Source organism: Lytechinus variegatus, chromosome 3 (genome assembly GCF_018143015.1).
Source record: "Lytechinus variegatus isolate NC3 chromosome 3, Lvar_3.0, whole genome shotgun sequence".
Taxonomy (NCBI): Eukaryota; Metazoa; Echinodermata; class Echinoidea; order Temnopleuroida; family Toxopneustidae; genus Lytechinus; species Lytechinus variegatus.
Genome location: NC_054742.1, coordinates 63970030 through 63989126, shown reverse-complemented (window position 1 = coordinate 63989126; position 19097 = coordinate 63970030). Strand labels below are relative to the sequence as shown.

Sequence of the window (19097 nt, the reverse complement as noted above, 5' to 3'; positions counted from 1 at the left end):
ACCAAGAAAAAACTGATAGGGGATCAATTGTGAAAGGGCCATTAGTCATATCCTGTATCATGAAAGTTGTGCTACCAAAGGTGTCATCAATATGATGACTGGTACAAGACATGCGCATTGGTACTTATCACAGCATTAATTAATCCAAGGCCATGTCATTGTTGCGTCTTGATGTAGCGGTTCTGACTCTTGCCTTGTAATCAGAGGGTTGTGTGTTCGAATCCCACCATGGCCTAGTGTCCTTTGGCAAGGCGTTAATCCACACTTTGCCACTCTCCACCCAAGTGTTAAATGGGTACCCGCTAGGATGTTAAAGCCTATATGTAGTATGCCTAGCAATAGAGTCTTGGAACTTTTGTTGGAATGCTCCCCAGGGAGTGGAGAAGGTGCATACATTGTATGCGGGCATGCAAGGATCCGATGACCGGGGTAATATGTCTGTAAAGCGCTTAGAGACGTTTCGATGTTTTAAGCGCTATATAAATGCGAAATATTATTATTATTAATGCCTGATTGCTTGGCCCCACTCAATACTACGCTCTTAAAAATGTTGGGAAACATACTGTCAACACAACAATTGGTCAAAACTTTATCCAATTCTGGGTAGTTGCCAACCAATAATGTGTGCTTTGGTTGAAAACTACCCAGAGTTGGATTAATTTTTAACCAATTGTTGTGTAGACAGTATGTTGCCCAACATTTTTGATTTTTTATTTTCCAAATTTGTACTTAGGAATGTGCCCTGTGAATAATAGGCCTTGCTTGAAATTAAAAATGTTTATATTAAATATTATCTTTGTGAAAATCCTTGTCATCAGATAGGCTGAATATTTCACTGAGTACCCATCAGAACATAAAGTGGTGAAAGGCTCAAGCAATTGGTAAACAAGACTTATGACACCTTAATGCTTTCTTCGTGAAATTCCAAGATTGGGCACTAATGAGTAATTAATACTCTACAGCTCAGTGCACACTATATGATCCGATACAATGCAATTCTTTAATAAATCACATTTTCAATTAAAGTGATTGGTTAACATTGGTTTGACTTTTAAAAAATCTGAGCTAGAAGGTCACACTTGTCACCTGTGTCTGTGATATGTTACAAAAATGAAGTCCAGAAAAAATTGTGTTCGAAAATAATCATTTAGTGGTTCAAAAATTGAAATATAAAGTGACCAGAAACACCATCTTAATTTCATCCCATACATTTATGTGTACTATTTAGGTGTCTATAAGACGCCTATTTACAAAATTTGGGTTCGCCTTGCAGTGTTAGCTTTTCATGCTCAATAATGGTTGTTTTCAGGGTTTATTAGTTCTAATACATGCACTTGTACACATGTTTCATCTTGGTTTGAGAATTTTTTAAATCAGCTGCCCACAATGTTAAACAATACCTTTAATATAATGAAAGTTACATGAATTGAAATGATTTCATTTGAAGTCTGGCATGTTAGGAACAATAAAATCATGATTTCAATTTGCGGAAAGCCCTGTGGTCTGAGTAAATCCAAATCAGGCAGCTACAAGTCGCAGCCAATGATGAGGTCATTACGATTTGGAATTGAATTATCTTTTAATTCTACAGGGAACTGGACTCAAGTTTGATTTCAGTAGTCCTACCACTGTTCTGAACTCTGATTGCTAAAATTTTATTGTTCATATCAAATGTTATTACAATTTCTTTGAAATTAGGATTGCATATTGTGCGTTGGGCTTCAGGACTACATGTACATGTAACTCCACATTTCATTTTGCTTTTTATTTCTCTTCAATGGAGTGTAAATAAGAGCAGCATGATATTGTGTATTTAATCACAAGCTGTAAAAACCATGTAACAGTGATACATCATGCCCATGAATAAATGTCAAACTGTAAATCCAGCCTGCCTCTTCCTTTTTATTGTGTGTCTAAATTGAACATTGAAGGGTAAATCTACCCCAATATCATTTTTTTACCCCAATACAGTCGTAGGGTATTTTGATTCATGTCACTCCCAGACAGGAAGTGCAGTATCATGACAAAAATTTGTATGAAGGTACTAGAGTCATAATCTATGCAATTGCATAGGTAATTTCATCCATTTTACATATTGTATTTTATATAAATAAAAAATATCAGCAAAATTAATTTCTGATGTATTTTTAAGTTTTTCTTTTGTAATTTACATATTTTACTTTATATTTTCAACAATTTTTTTTGGGCATCAGCGACATCATTAGTGTTGCTAATAAAAGTAAAATACTGCAATCATTCATTTATTGATTTTTGCTGAAAACACATTTTGTATTGACTTTGGAACTGACTTGCATAATGTATAATTTCATAACCGCGTACCCACAGATTTTGGTCTCAGAACTTTAGAGAAGTAACAAAACTTGTCCAGCCTATTATTTACAAAAAAGTTGAGGGCCGTTATGCCCCCCCCCCCCATCCGAAGTAGTCTTTTCTGGAGTCATTTACTTAGCTAACAGGAAATCTTGGCAATGGCTTGTACTTATAGCAGTCTTCTCTCTCTTTACTATACTTCCCCTAACCTATCTCTCTCTGCACATTCTGACCTCCCCTCTCTCTGCTCTAGGCTACTCCTGTCCTGCGCTCTTTCTCTGTCCCTCACTCCCTTTCACTACTCTGCCTGTACCTCATCCCCTACCTCACTGTCTCTGTCAATATTCCCTCTCTTTGCCTCATCCCCTTCCCTCCCCCTCTCTTTCTCTGTGCCTCCCTCCCTTTCACTACTCTCTCCCTATACCTCACTTTCTCTGTCACTATACCCTCCCTGTGCCTCATCCCCTTCCCTCCCCCTCTCTTTCTCTGTGCCTCCCTCCCTTTCACTACTCTCTCCCTATACCTCACTTTCTTTGTCACTATTCCCTCCTTGTGCCTCATCCCCTTCCTATTCCCTCCCTGTGCCTCATCCCCTTCCCTCCCCCTCACTTTCTTTGTCCCTCACTCCTTTCCACTACTCTCTCCCTATACCTCATTTTCTCTGTCACTATACCCTCCTTGTGCCTCATCCCCTTCCCTCCCCCTCGCTTTCTCTGTCCCTCACTCCTTTCCACTACTTTCCCTATACCTCACTTTCTCCGTCACTATTCCCTCCCTGTGCCTCATCCCCTTCCCTCCTCGCTTTCTCTGTCCCTCCCTCCCTTTCACTACTATCTCCCTGTACGTCATCCCCTCACCCCTCTCCCTTGCTTTCTCTGTCCCTCACTTTCACATTAAATTACCAATTCGTCTACTGCAAACTCGTCCACTCACCACACGGTCTACTTTCCTTTAGTCTAATGCCATTCCACCTAACGTCCAATAACTATTTGGTCCAATCATCAATTCGTCTAATCACCATTTCATGACCAGTTGGTCTTATATCCATTTCATGTTCATTCATTTGCACAATTAATACTTAGACCAAATGGTAAATGGACTAAATGGCTATAGGACCAACTGGTTATTAGACGAAATGGTGAGTGGAAAAATTGGCAATAGGACAAATTGGCACTAGACGAATTGAAAATAAACCACTTTCACGACTCTGTCACTATACCTCATGCCTCCCCCTCTCTTTCTCTGCCCCCCCCCCTTCCCCACTCCTTTCAATACTCTCTTCCTTATCTCATCCCCACCCTCATCTCTTACTCATTCTTCTATCTTCATACAACAAAGACTATTATTAAACCCTTTTTACTTTATTTTACACAAATTTATTTTGTAGCATAACAAGCATGTTAAGAACCAGCTTGTTTGATTTTAACTGACAAATTTGCTCTCAGCCAGAGATAAAAACTCCTTGACAAGGACTCTAAGCACTCTTCTTTCTTAAACATAACTTGCTTTTTACTTCAGCAAAGACTAAGATTTCTGCCAGGAAGAGCTTTCTTTTCCAAATGAGACATTTCATTCCAAACTTGTTTATTCTTTCTCTACACTTTCCAAACCTCTGTAATTGTTTGAAGAATACCATGGCAGAAAAATAAACTTATCTCATACACAATCACTGATGTGGTCATTTAAGAAAAACTCAGAACATCAATTGGAATATTCGAAAGCCAACTGAGATACAGCATCTTAATCTCACATACTGGCCTCAGTTTCAAACTTGCTCAACATTAATTTCTTTTCCTGCAATGTACATAATCTTGAATGGGAATTTATTGTAATTATTGCTTCTAAATTTTGTTGGAAAAAATGAATAAATGAATGAATGAATGAATGATCAACACTAAAAAGGAAAAAAAAAATAACTGATGTTACTGAACATTTTTTTTGTAAGTCAAGCATTGTTTGGTAAATCAGAAACTGATAACAAATGGGCTGTAAGCAAATGAATGACCTATCATAATCTGGTCTCAAATTTCCTCAAGTCTCATTTCTCTCATTGAAATATATTCATGATATATTCTAATATCAAAATGAATTACACTACTGATGATCTTAAACGGAAGGGTAGCACTGGGAGGGATGGTGCTATAGTTCTTAAATGCTTTGTCAGCTAGAATGAAATTGAGTCCATCATACGATATTACCTTGAATTACTCAAGAATTTATCCAGTTATTGAGAGCAAGTTTGATCAAGAAGTGGCTGACAAATGTTAAACCTCATCTTTCTTAACAATAGCATCAAACATTTGAGTTCAATTACTTGCAGACACAAACACAGTAGGAATTTCATTTTCTACCCAAAAATAATGGACGAGTTGTGTCATTCAATGCGGAACTTGTTCACGTAAAAGCATCTATGTCAATCACAGAGTTTGGCATCTAGTGTATTTCTGTCACAAAATACAAACTCACCAAAATTTATGGAAGAAATATTGATAGCCTATTGTGACATAAACACAGTACGGGTTCATTTTTATCACTGTATCGACACTTGAATTTTTTATAACAGTATGGGAATTATAATTTGAAGTTTTGTAGATCATGCCATGATGGCCTAGCTTGGGCAACAGGAAGCAAGTGAAATTTGAGTTATTGTTGTTTCTGAAACACCCTTTGTATGTTGCACATTCAGGCAAAATTTGGGAATATATTGAAGAAAATATGCTGTTAAATTGCATTGATGCCTATGTAAAATACAAACATTGCTCATTTACACAAAAATTATACTTTTGTAACATGCTTCCTTTTGCCAAAGTTCGGCAGCATGTGTAACATGGTCAATGGACAAAGTCATAAAAGGGGCTGAATCAGGCCCTCAACACCAGTCTTTTTATGAATCATAGTAGCCCAATCTTTTTACGGTGAAGAGCAGGAATTCGGCTTCCCACCATTCCAGCAGAGAGTTAGACCATGGCCAAAGTTAAACTGAACTTCAATACAGACTATTTAAATGTCACAGAATTGACTTCACTCATCATGTCTCGTCAACTCTTTCCTGGTAACATTTTGCTTCCTCTCCCGCTTTCTGCTCTAAGAGCATGTTGATCCTCAACCCTCGACTTTGGCATTCGGCTTCCATTCCTCGACTTGCATGACAATGGTTTCACAAGTTATCCATACAAAACCTTCACTCAACAATCTTCAAACTCGTCTTCGTAGTCCACTTCAGCTCTCATCTCTTTAAAGAGCTTTTTATACTCTGCTCCAATTTCATCTTCCACTCCCCCATCCATATCACCTGCGTTCTCTTCTTCGATTTCATCCTCCTCCTCTTCTTCTTCCTCTGTATCTATCTTTTCTTCCATGTATTGGGCCTGACACATTTGTAGTATGGAGGTTGCTCTCTCATTGAGATCTTCCAATGGTTCTTGATTGATTATTTCATCATCCACGTGTGCCTCGGGTTCCTGTTCAAATCCATGAGAGAAAAAAAAATATTGGTTATTCTGGATTGACATATTGTCTGGATATACAATCTGTCTAAAAACAAGAACAAATAGGCAAACTAATTATAGTCAATTCAACTTGATTTTGACAATCAGAAATGGTTACTTTACCACTAGCTACACATGCAGATCCTGAAGGATCACATGTAGGTCCTGAAATGGTTATGGTCGGGATGATAGGAAACAAACAGATTTCATTTAACAATTTTAAAGGAATAAATAATTTCATTGTTGCCTAATCATACAAAAGTAACTAACTTTTGTATTTCTTTTGCATACAACCAATTGTCAAGAATAGTATTGGCTGAGAATTTCCTGATTTGATTTTTTTAATGTAATTTTCTAAATGTCCAATCTCTACACTTGTAGAATAGCAGTTTAAACGGTAACTTTTAATGACAGAAAAAAAATCCAGATACAGCCCTAAATGCAAGATCAGGATTTTAGTTGAAATTTGGTGTCGGCACTGTTGGGTATAATTCACAATATCAACCTTTTGCTGTACCAAAGCCTTACTTAAGACAAAAGTTGTGCTGTTAGACAGGATGGTCAATAACAAATGTGAGCAACTGAACAAATGAAGTAATACCTTTACACTTTCCTGATCATCCTCACTCAAGCTTCTTTCATGAGTTTTCCTCATTTGGCGTCTTAAGACGCGTTCCTCTTGCTGTATAAATACAATGGAAAAAATGAAGAAAAATTGATTTGACATCTACTAAATTTGTAAGATAATCACTGCTGAAACTTTTGTAAGGATTACGATGGAGACATGTTGACTATATACACACAAGTATGAATTATGAAGTCATGCAATAACATAAATGGAAAGTGAGCAGGGCCATGACTGACATCTTCAGCCCATCTATTACATAATATAGCGGTGCTGAGGCTCAGTGAATAAGTCACCGGACTTTGAAACACAAGGGGTGCAAAACTCGCATTCTTTTTCAAGGCCTTTATATCTGTATTTACCACTCTCCACCCAGGTGTAGTAAATGGATACCATACCACAGAAATCCTCTCATTTTTTGTGACCCCTAATCAAACATATTTACCAGAAATGACAGCATGCTTTTTTAAGATTCTATCGTTATTCCAAGTGGTTAAAAGATTTACATTCCATGGGACATATAATTCAACCATTCTTTTTAAAATAAGCTTCTGAGTACTCTGACTCTTAATTGTTAAAAAATCAATGTTTTTTCATTCTAGTATTGGAAAAAAGTCTCCCTTTGGCGAAAAACAAAGAAAAAAAGAAGGCGACATAAAATTTTCGCCCGTCTTTTCATATTTTTCTCGTTTTTTAATGAATTCTTGTTTAAAAATGAAATAAATATTGTAGAAATGTCTGTAATGAAGTTGTATCCCATTTACATGATTTAGGGCTAGATCTTTTAGAACATGTGAATGGAAAGTAGAAATCTCAGGGGACAAATTTTCAGTTTTTGTTGCGGTACACGCACATGAATGGGACGCAATCCCTGGCTCCATGGAGAGTAAGCACACATTAGTGAATGCTTTTTACTCTCTAGATGTAGGAGCCTCCTGGCATGTATCTAATGCCTCAGTAATAATGGGAAGTCTTGCCCCCTAAAAATAAATTTTCAGGGTTTACTCATAAACCCAAGGAAGTGTTCCCTGGGTTAGTGTTGTGCCTGAGATTTCCTATGCACGGCGAATCTCATGACTCATGGGCATGATGTAGTCTTGAGGACGCAATGATGATGATTTTTTTAGATATGTCTTACATTTCTTCATCATTGACGTCTTGACACTCTCTCCATAATGCCTTCAGCGAACGACCAAAACAAAGATGGATTTCCCCCCAAAATCCATCTTTTTAAACCGAAATGACTAGAATTTTGTTAATTTTATTAATTCTTACACCTTCCTACGCCTAATGCGTAGGAAGGTTTTAAATATTACTTTAAAAAATGTAAAAAAAATGAAGATTTCTTACCCAACTGATGCCGCGTAGACCTCTCGTTCCACATGTAAACAACGGAAATACAATAGCGTCGACCCTTGAACCGCTTATGTATGACGTACTTCCGGAAAGCAATGCCGTCTTAACGAACAATTTAGAGATAAAAAATCTTATTTAACAAATATCAAAATTATTTCGTGATCATAAATAATTTATATATATTGATATGAATTATTTATGATCACGAAATAAATTTTAATATTTGTTAAATAAGATTTTTTATCTCTAAATTGTTCGTTAAGACGGCATTGCTTTCCGGAAGTACGTCATACATAAGCGGTTCAATCAAGGGTCAACGCTATTGTATTTCCGTTGTTTACATGTGGAACGAGAGGTCTACGCGGCATCAGTTGGGTAAGAAATCTTCATTTTTTTACATTTTTTAAAGTAATATTTAAAACCTTCCTACGCATTAGGCGTAGGAAGGTGTAAGAATTAATAAAATTAACAAAATTCTAGTCATTTCGGTTTAAAAAGATGGATTTTGGGGGGAAATCCATCTTTGTTTTGGTCGTTCGCTGAAGGCATTATGGAGAGAGTGTCAAGACGTCAATGATGAAGAAATGTAAGACATATCTAAAAAAATCATCATCATTGCGTCCTCAAGACTAGGCATGATGCAAATTGGTGGATCTGGATGCTCAACAACAGCAGTCCACTTCAACTCGCTATCGTCTCATCTCATCATCAGTAAAACATCATGTCTGGAAGAGGATACAACAGCAGTCCACTTCACCAGCTATCCCAAAATATAATTTAAGCCCACTCATTCAATGAACAAGGTTATGATATAACCTGTTTTTAAGCCTTTATCTTGGCTTTAAGTTTAAAGAGGGTGGATAGTTTTGGTAAATTCCTCGAAATCGGCCTGTCACCATTCTAATTAATTTGTATGTAATATGAATGTGTATGCCCTAAAACAGTCATGATGTAGATGATATGAAATGAAATGGTGTTTTTCATGATAAATTATGCTCTTTTTTGTGTGAATTTAACTCTGCGGGGATACCCGATAAAGTTTCAAAGATACCATAGCCTAGGTCCTGCGGGCGGATCACCACTGCTGCCGTGCGTGTGCTACGCGAGAACGACAATGTAGTCCGCTACACAATTTAGTTGTCACTCAGCTCAGTTTACAATTACAAGGCTCGTTGATGTTGATACATTGCGTTTTCCTTTTTTTTTCTTGCATCAGATTAGACTTTAGATCTAAAATCCTCGATCCCATATCGATATTACTTTACGTTACATGCAACATCACTCTGTTTTCCTACCTTCCTTGCTCTTGCCTCGGCTGGGGCTTGCATTCGATAAACAAACCCGATCGTCCTCATTTAAAAAAAAAGAAGTGGAACCACGGTGTGATACGCTGTTAAATATGCTCTCTAACTGTCGATATAACACGGGAACAATTTGTAAAACTGAATATAGAATGAATACACAACTGGCACAGAACTGGAAAAAAAACACATCTTTTCGGTTCTTCTCTGACTTCCCGCGTGTTAGTCTCGGCTCATATGTTGTTTCAGATCGTTTAATAAAAAAAGTTTATTCTATGATTCTGATGAATAAAGAGAAAAAAGGGGAAATAAAACCAACAGAAAGAAACCCTTACAAACGAATTTCCAAGATTATGCATCCTGTTTTATTTTTTGGAAATGCGCCGATTTCTCAATAAAATTATATACAAACCGTCTTTGGGTTACCAGTGTTTGAATTTATAGACTAGCTTCACTATGCACGTTGGCTATGTGTGTATGTATCGGCCTGGCCTATGGGAATTTCATTCACTTGCATGATACGTGTGTGTGTGCGAGGCCGGGATGTGTGTTTTTGTGTTGAAGAATCACTGCAGGTTACGTAAGGAGGTTTGCCCTGCACGCTGAATTTATACTGTACTCGTAGTAATAAAAGGTCATGGACAGTTCAGTCCACTGGTTGTACACGTACATGTAGTTAGAATCCATGCAGGATATGCAAATCCCTGGTCAATGCATGTTCACTTTTCTCAGTCACTGATGTTCTGTCAGGAGAACATATGAATTCATCTCCTGCCCACAGATAATCGAGCTCTAACTAAAACTCAGTATGTCAGTGTCCAATTTTGGAAAACTGGCAATCCTATGGAAATAGTAATGAACTTGTACATAAAGTTATGGAATTTATTACAGAACGTCACCGGCAATTGCCAACATTTTGTTCAAAACAAGAATATATATATATAAACAGATAAACAAAAACAAAAGAGTATTTTTTGTCAAACAAAACATAAAATGACATTCAGTTTGAAAGTATATTTTTCCAAAATTTCACATGGTAAACCACTAACTAAATAGGCCTGCCAAAAAATGAAATGTTGGTCGATCGTCATACTTTTCTCCATACTTCTCCTTTGTCTTTATAACTGCCATGGGGGGGGGGTACACTGCATGACGCCATATTACTGTTATGAATATCTATCTCACTTTTCAGATCTCTATACATATATTCAGTGATCGATGTGCGCAGATTTTACCTTCTTATAACTTTAGACTGAATGAATATATTATTTTTATAACGTGTTTTTTTGTGGGGGCGGGGTCATCATGGAAAAAATGGCAACGGGCACTTAGCTGCAACTAACTGTCCTATATCCACATGAGAAGCATAGCGATCAATTGAACGGAGTCCATCGCAACAAAAAAGTTTATTTGAATAAAAAGAAAAATCCAAGCACTGAACATTTCATCAAAATGGGATGTAAACTTTTTTTATGATCATAATTTCACATAACAGTAATTTATATGCACATCCTGGTCTGACTGACGACGTGTATCAAATATGACTATCTAAGTCCTCCTCATTGAAATGTGTCAAAAAGTGTTATTTGTTCCTGAATATGTGGAATAACCGTTGTGGATTACATTTTGATGGTTGCATTCAAGTTGGTCCTTATTTTCAAATCTCTAAGACTATTCAAACAATTTCATTTCTTTCATTTTACATCCGGTTTTCGTGAAATTTTCAAAATTATGCAGTGTTTGATTTTTTTAATTAATTGATTCAAATCAATACTTTCTGGGGTGGACATTGAACCATGTGCGCAATGCAAAAATAGCAGGGACAATGATTTAATTATAAGCACATTGTTCCAGTCATTATAAGCACAAGAAGAAACTGAGAACGAGAAGGAAAAATTGCAAGAGAGAAATTATAAAGAAAGAAAGAACTGAAGAAGGGGGAGGGGCTAAAATCGCGTCGTTGGGAATTTGTTCTGACAACGATGGCTTCAAAACTTTATTGCAACTTTCCGTTTCTAACTTTACAAACAAGTCATGCACATACACATGTACGTCCCTCATTATAAAATGGATAAATATCAGGATATTGTCAATCGGACTGTATTTATGAGAGAAAAGCTAAAAAAAAATATGGTGCGTTATCGGCCTAAATTTTTAATTGCAACATAATTCATAGTGCATTGAAATAATCATGGACCTGGCCAGGGAGGATGATCTATATTGTTACTGGGGGTGCTGTGACAATGCTCAATGTTCATTTTACCCGTTCTAATAAATAAAAAAAAATCTTACTTGACATCTAACACGAAACGAGTGACCATTTCAAACTTTCTTCAAAACGTAGAATTTTATAAGAACCTTTTTACTGTAATTTTTGAGCTTGCCTGACACATTCATTCCAATTTGATATTGACTGAACATTATACTGATAAATCGTTCTTGTCCCAAGATTGCTAAGAAACAAACGTTGTTCATGCACCTATACCCTGGTCAAAATAATGGCAATGGGTACATGCTCAGTTTCAAGTTTCCAATTTGCACCTTCCTAATGAGTCTGAGCAGAAATACAATTTAGTAAAGAAGAACATAGCTCTTTTAGAGGCATCTTTACAACTAATATATCGGAGACAGACATGGTACCGGGGGCGTCGATCCATTTTTCAGATTGGGGGGCAAAATCATTAATGTTCCAAAGGCGCTCGATCGTACAAAACACTCACCCACACACCACACACACACACACACATAAATATATATGTATATATACATATATATATATGACTCATGAGACCCAGACACGTATCTCACAAATTAATGCGAGCGCGAAGCGCGAGCTGATTTTTTTTTAGTATACTGACAGGAAAAGCGTGCCTGTTTAGGACTGTTTGTAGTAACTCATGAGGAGGATACATATCTCACTACACAGATAGTACGAGTGCCGAGAGTGAGCTGAAATTTCCTTATATTCTGACCTGAAAACTTGATATTCTAAGCATTTTTGGTACCAATGATAAGATTTGTATCTAAAAGAACAATAGATGCGAGCTGAAAATTTTGATATTTCGATCTGAAAAACAGTTTAGTGGACATTTTTGATGAAGAACAAGATATATATCAAAGAAAGAATGATTGCAAATCGAAGGAGTTCTTTTGAGGCTTAGAACTGAAAGTGGGACATTGACATTCACCTATTTAATCATGAAAAGTATGGGTTTTTGCTACAGAAATGATGCGAGCGCGAAGCGCGAGCTGAAAATTTGTATATTCCAATCTGAAAAGCGGACATTTTGAGCACGATTTTAAATAAAGAACGAGTTGTGTATCACCATCTCGCTTGCTGAACATTACAATCTTGTTTTTTAATGCATATCCGGAATTATTGGGGGGGGGGGGGGTAAAATGATATGTTTGCCCCCCAATATTTTCATTGGTGGGGCGATCGCCCCCCCTGCCCCCCCAGGATCGACGCCTCTGCATGGTACCAGCCTTCGCTGATGGGGGTGGGGAGGCGGATTTGTTTCTGCCATATTTTTCCCGATTGGCAGCTAGAAGCTTGATTTGTGTACTATTTGAAGGGGAGCACCACTATACCTTTATTCTTAAAAATTGGCATGAATATATGATAATCTCATAAGCTTTATCTAAATAGTTCGAGCGCGAAGAGCCAGCTAATTTAGTTTTTTAAATTTTATGTGTTTTGTCCTAAAATTTGATCAATCTAGGCCCGGCAATTAATGTTTGTGGTCCTAAACAAATTGTGTATGCAACTAAATAATTATTGCGAAGAGTGAGTAGAAATCTGTAATATACGTTTTGATCTGATCGAAAGGGACCTTGTCAAGGACTTTTTGCATTTAACAATGAATGCGTTACATGTTTCACCAATCAAATAGCGCGAGCGCAATTTTTTTTTACCTAAAGAAGGGAACTCGAAGGCTTTTTTTTTTGTAAACGCGAACAGGATAGGTATATCACTGAACAATGATGCGAGAGCAAAGCGTAATAGGTAGGCGTATAGGTATAGAAAATAATATAGGTATATAGGCCTATTACCTATAAACCAATCAAATTTTACACAGCGCGAGTAGAAGATACTAATATTCAGACCATAAAAGTGACATTTTTACAGAACACTTTCTAAAAATCAATTTGTAACTTTTTGAATTAAAGTTCGATTACTGAGCTGAAGTATGTTCTGTATACAGACTTTAAAAATTTGATACTTCAAACTATATTGTGCATGATATGTAAATCACCTAGAATGCAGGCTATGCGAGCACGAACAGTGAGCAAAAATTTTATAAAGTGACATGAAAGATTTGTTTATTTTCCAAGTCTTCCCTCATTTTATTTCATTCATTCGTCTTCCTTCTCTAATTTATTTCACTTATTTCTCCCCCCTTTTTTTTTGGTTTTTGCTCCGCCAAAAAGGGGGACGATCCGTCGACCCCTGTGAAAGTTTAAAGTGAAAATATTCTGTAATGATGACAGGATCATGTATAGGCAAGGCTTACAAATCCATGGGGGCGAAGCGGCCACTTATAGCCCCTCCCCCTCTATTGGCGGCGAAAAGGGAAGCTATAAGAAAAAGAGGGAATGAAAAGATGAGTTAGGGAAGAAAATTATAAAAGAAGGAAGAAAGTATTATAAAACTTAATTGGGAAGGGATAGATAATAAAAAAAGAAATAGTTCATAATATAAACAGAAAATTTGCTCACGCTTCGTACTCGCATTGACTTGAGCGACATAACAATCTGTTCAACATGTTCAAGAGGATATCAACTGCCCTAAACTATTTTTCAAGTCTAGTCAATAAGTACAAATTATTCTGCTCACGATTCGAATATTAATTGTCTTTTTTTATTCAGCAATACACATACTCTTCATGAAATACAAGAAAAGTTCTAAATTCATATTCCAAAATATCAGTTCGCGCTTTGCGTTCACAAATTGCGTTCAATATCCGCTTCACAATTCTCCCATAGTGCTTGGAGGTAGCTGAAGTAACATTTCTCTATCATTTTTCATAATACCATATTCGTGAATTTTCATATACACCAAAAAAATTAAGATATACCCTAAAATTACATTATACTGTACAAAAAACACCGAGAACGAAACATAAATAACCCACTACCATCGATTGATATCGAGGACATGACCTCTTCCCCCTTTCAAATAAATTGAGATCCATTTACGCGCATGCACATCTAATACTCCCCTCTCCCCATTTCTCTCCAAAATAATACGAGTCCGATACCCTCCAGGAATTGCTCGGAGTTCGGGGAGGGGGGGGGAGGGGGATAGGAACTTCCCTTAATTCGACAGTCATAAGTTTTTATGAATTATAATGACAAGTATGTTCATGATAAGGAGGGAGTACATTATTATGATCATTATTCTGGTACCATCGAAACTCCCGCTAGCATTGCTGATATAGTCCTTTTAGCACTTATTAGACTTGGTCTTCCCCCATCATGGTGCATTTGACCCCCCCCCCATTGAAGAGAAAAGAATAGTAAAAGAGAAGGGTGAAACATGAGTATCACGTCAAAATATAACACAAAGTTATATTTTTGTATTGAATTCAAATGGTAAAAAAAGATTGCTCGCTCGTAGCTTTTCAATAGTAATAATTTTATCCTTTTATGCACTCGTGCCCCCCGTACAAATTTTGGACTGGTTATGGAACTGACCACCCCCCTCAAAAAATAATCATAATGTTAATAAAAAAATTATAGGCCTTAGACTGGTTATGGAACTAACCACCCCCCCCCCCCCCCCTTTAAAAAGTAATCATAATGATAATAATAAATTATAGGCCTAAATGTAAAAAAAATTAAATACTCCCATCAGGGACCAAACTTAATTGTGTCAGTTATCCAATCCCATGAAAACCGACACTGGACACCCATACATACATGGCGGTAAAAACGAAAATGGGGGGGGGGGTGCATGGGGTATGCCCCCAAATTCTTTGGCTAGGATTTAGCATTTAATAACTAGGATAAAATGCTGGGTTGGTACCTCCGAAACCTCGCCGAAATTCAGCAATAACAAATTAGCAAGCTATTCCAGACATTATGGCACATACGTCATCACATTTTTTTTCCTCCCGTTCTTTTTTTTTATACTCCTCGATCGTCAATCCGGAGGTGTTTTTCTGGGCCTAATTCCACTTTCCACTTTTCCTTATCCCTTTTCTTTATTTTTAAATTCATCTTCATCGTTATCACATAGGCCGATCCAGGGGCGAAGTACCCTGGTCCCCCTATATAGTGGCGGAGCAAAATATCACGATAAGTTTTTCGCTCGCGCTCGCACTTGCATGTTTGATGTCGAGATACAAATCTTCCTCAACAGGCCGATATGGTATGCTAGCTAGCATTATTTGTCAAGTACCCATTCTCTAGTACTCATAAATTCTCAAAATAATCCTATTCAGGTCTAATTGTCAAAACCTATGTATGTATATATATATATATATATATATATATATATATATATATATATATATATATATATATATATATATATATATATATATATATGATATACAAAACCTATTTTAGCTCGGACATCGAGCTGTTGTTATTTTGTTTGATTTACATTTTTTAATTGCAGCCGTAATCCGTTTTATGGTATCATTATCAATGCAGCTCACGCTACGCGCTACCTAGCATTTTTTGTCAAGTACCCATTCTCTAGTACTCATATATTCCATAAATTCTCGAAACATTCCTATTCAGGTCTAATTGTCAAAACCTATCAGCTAGCGCTGCACGCTCGCAATTTGATTGGTGAGAAATTTAACTCTAAAACAAACTATTCAAAAATTCTTTTATGACAATTTATCAAAATTTTCGGTTCGTGATTTGTGCTTTCTATTCATAAATACAAAAATGCTTAGAATATCCAATTTTCCGAACTTGATATCAACAAATTTCTCGCTCTCATCGAGCTTATGAGATAATTAACAATTTCATGAATTTCCAACAATTATATTGTCCTTTTTTCAGAATGTCGACAAGTTTCAGTCTCGCGATTAGGGAGACTAATAGGACGATAATTACCATTTTCATATGATGACAAAAAATAGAATATCAGCTCGCGCTTCGCGCTCGAATCTTAAGTGCGATCTAACTCCAATTTACAATTGTCATTGTCAGTGTTTGAATCTAGTGCTTATATATTGACGTTTTCCTATCTAATATCAAAAATATTCTGCTCGCACATCGCGCTCGCATTATAGATGCAGGAAGATACCTAGTTATACCCATCTTGTGTACCGTTTTAGCTCTAAATCTCAATTTTTCCCATCGCACTTAGCGCTCGTATTGTATATACCCATCCAGTTCAGGATTAAAGAAAATGCATAGAACTGTAGAATGCCAATTTTCTTAGTTTGAATGTCAAAATGATCGGCTCTCACTTCGCGCTCACATTACTCGATTTTTGAAAATAGGCCTACATGAATGTATCGTCATGGCTATATACTGCAATCAGAACAGGTCCCCTTCTATCAGGCTAGCGCTTCAGATTCATGTTCGCAGTAGTTATTAGTTAGATATACGAATCTTGCTCAGGATCAAAATCACTACTAAGAACGTTTTTTCAGGAAAAAATATGACATTTCCAAAAAAACTTATAGCTCTCGCTTTACGCTCGCACTATTGAATAGGGGATTATAGGATTAAACATTTATGCTGTTGAGAATAAAGTTGACTATTACAGGGGCCGCGGAATGGTTTTCAAGGGGGGTGGGCTGACCATTAAACAATCGCAATCATATGGTAATTTTTACGTTTTTGTACACGGTTTTGGAAAAAATTGGGGGGGGGGGGTAAATCCCCCAGCCCCCCTCCCCTCCCGCTTATAGCGATCGATCGTGGAAAATATGGGTGAACCCCCCCCCCCCCATATTGGCGAAAGCTGGATACGCCCCTGCTATCATAATAGCTCGTTCCATTCTAATTTCCCGTTTCCTTATTCCTCATTTCCTTCCCCTTCACGAGACAAATTCCCGTTCCATTTTCCAATTTCTTATATATATATATATATATATTTTTTTTTTTAATCCCCATCACTAGTATTTCGCGATTGTCTCACTTGCAGGGCCTACGGAGGCCTACATCTCTTCATTTTCCTCTTTCCTTCCCTTTCTTCTCGCCTTTCTTCTCTCCATGTTCTTTCTTTTCCTTTTCTTATCAATTTCATTGTTTTCTTCTCTTCTTCTTCCTTTTGTTTACCTTTCATTTTCATTTTCTTTTCTCCCTTTTTCCCATTTCCCTTTCCCAATGCATGCGTTGAAATATGACGTGAAAATCATGAACACAATCATCGTACACCATACGTTGTACACGCAAAAATGTGTATGTGACTGTTTTGCTCAGCGAGCGTGCCAATGTCGATCGCAGTGTAGTTCAATGCATGGAGAAGATGTATCCCGTGGTTCAACCAATCTTGCACCTTTTCGTACGAGAAAAATTGTAGCCAAAATTTTTCACAGAAACATCTCCAATACGTACGTTTTCATGAACATACGTTTACATGAACGTAACATGAAGGTAACATGTGAACTACAGGTTGGACGGACAGCATAAGGGTAAGAAGGTCCATACATTTTTTATTCTCTATGCTAACCAATCTATTTTCGATGTTACCGTTGCCTGTACTGTGCTCCTCGACGAACTCGCTGGGGGAGAAACTCGACGGATGCATTGCTGTAACAGCTGATTGACGAGCGTACACGGAATTAGCAGACGATACTCGCAGGGATATTTCGGGTTGGTAAAAGTGGAATGACCAGCGATCGACGAAATAATCAGTCGTGGACGGTAGTGGGCGCTATGTGAGTGCTCGTAAATTCAGCAAAATTCAGCGAGGAAAATGAAGTCATTTCTCAGCATTTATTTGAAATTTTGATATTTCCAAGAAGAAATATTGTCAATTTCTCATTGAACTATTATCAGCAATTGTTATTCAATGGAAAAGATCCATTCAAGCGCAATTTTTGTATCCTTTACCAACGCCGACACAATAACAGACACGTCGGACTGCACTGGGTGGAACTACGGCAAGGCGGTAGGTTTATGAATACTAAAGTACTTTTCGATATTAAAATACAATTTTAATATGGCTTATGAAATCATACACAGTATCTACCTTCAAACGATTAAGTTGAGCCCGGAGCTTCGTCTCAATCTCTTGTAAAGCTTTATCTTCTTGTCGAAGAAATTTGAGTTTGGCGAGCATTTTGCATTATTGACTGTTCACGTACAAACTGCAGATGGCGCAGGACCGGAATGCTCTGGGAATGCTCGCTCGCGCGGCAATCGCAGGGTGATGATGTTCTTGCCGCCGGCGAAATGATGATGCTGGTGATGACAATGGTGATGATAATGAGATAAAATAAGAACTGAATATGTCAAAAATGATGATAACGATGAAAATGTTGTTGATTATAACAATAATGAAGAAGATGATGATGAAGATGGTGATGATGATGATGATGATGATGATGATGATGATGATGATGGATGATGATGATGGATGATGATGATGATGATGATTACGAAGAGCAGGCCTAAGTCAGTTTGATATGAGTAAATATTATGTAACCTGTGTTAGATCTGTCCTTGATTATGCATGTCAGGTGCATCACGAAGGATGAACAAAAGAAAAGTCTGTTACGTTATAGTCAATAAAGAAGAGCGCACTGAAAATCATAACTCCAGGAATGTCTAGGCAATTTCACTTCTCAATCTTGAGTATCTATCCGATCGTCGAAGATGGCTCTGTCTTGATTTGTTCAAACATAATACAAAACCCCAACCACAAATTTAAAGGACAAGTCCATCCCAAGAAAAAGTTGATTCGAATAAAAAGAGAAAAATCAAACAAGTTGATAACACTGAAAATTTCATCAAAATCGGATGTAAAATAAGAAAGTTATGACATTTTAAGTTTTGCTTAATTTCACAAAACAGTTATAT

General features: G+C 37.0%; 1 protein-coding gene across 1 annotated transcript; it reads right to left on the bottom strand.

Moving 5' to 3' along the window:
* Positions 1-5335: 5335 nt before the first annotated feature.
* LOC121411640 lies at positions 5336-18408 on the bottom strand. Its single transcript, XM_041604456.1, has 3 exons — positions 18268-18408; positions 6421-6501; positions 5336-5792 (listed from the first exon to the last, which is right to left on the bottom strand). Exons 1-3 carry the CDS (start codon positions 18355-18357, stop codon positions 5517-5519), a joined length of 447 nt encoding a protein of 148 aa, XP_041460390.1. The 5' UTR covers positions 18358-18408; the 3' UTR covers positions 5336-5516.
* Between the last annotated feature and the right edge of the window lie 689 nt (positions 18409-19097).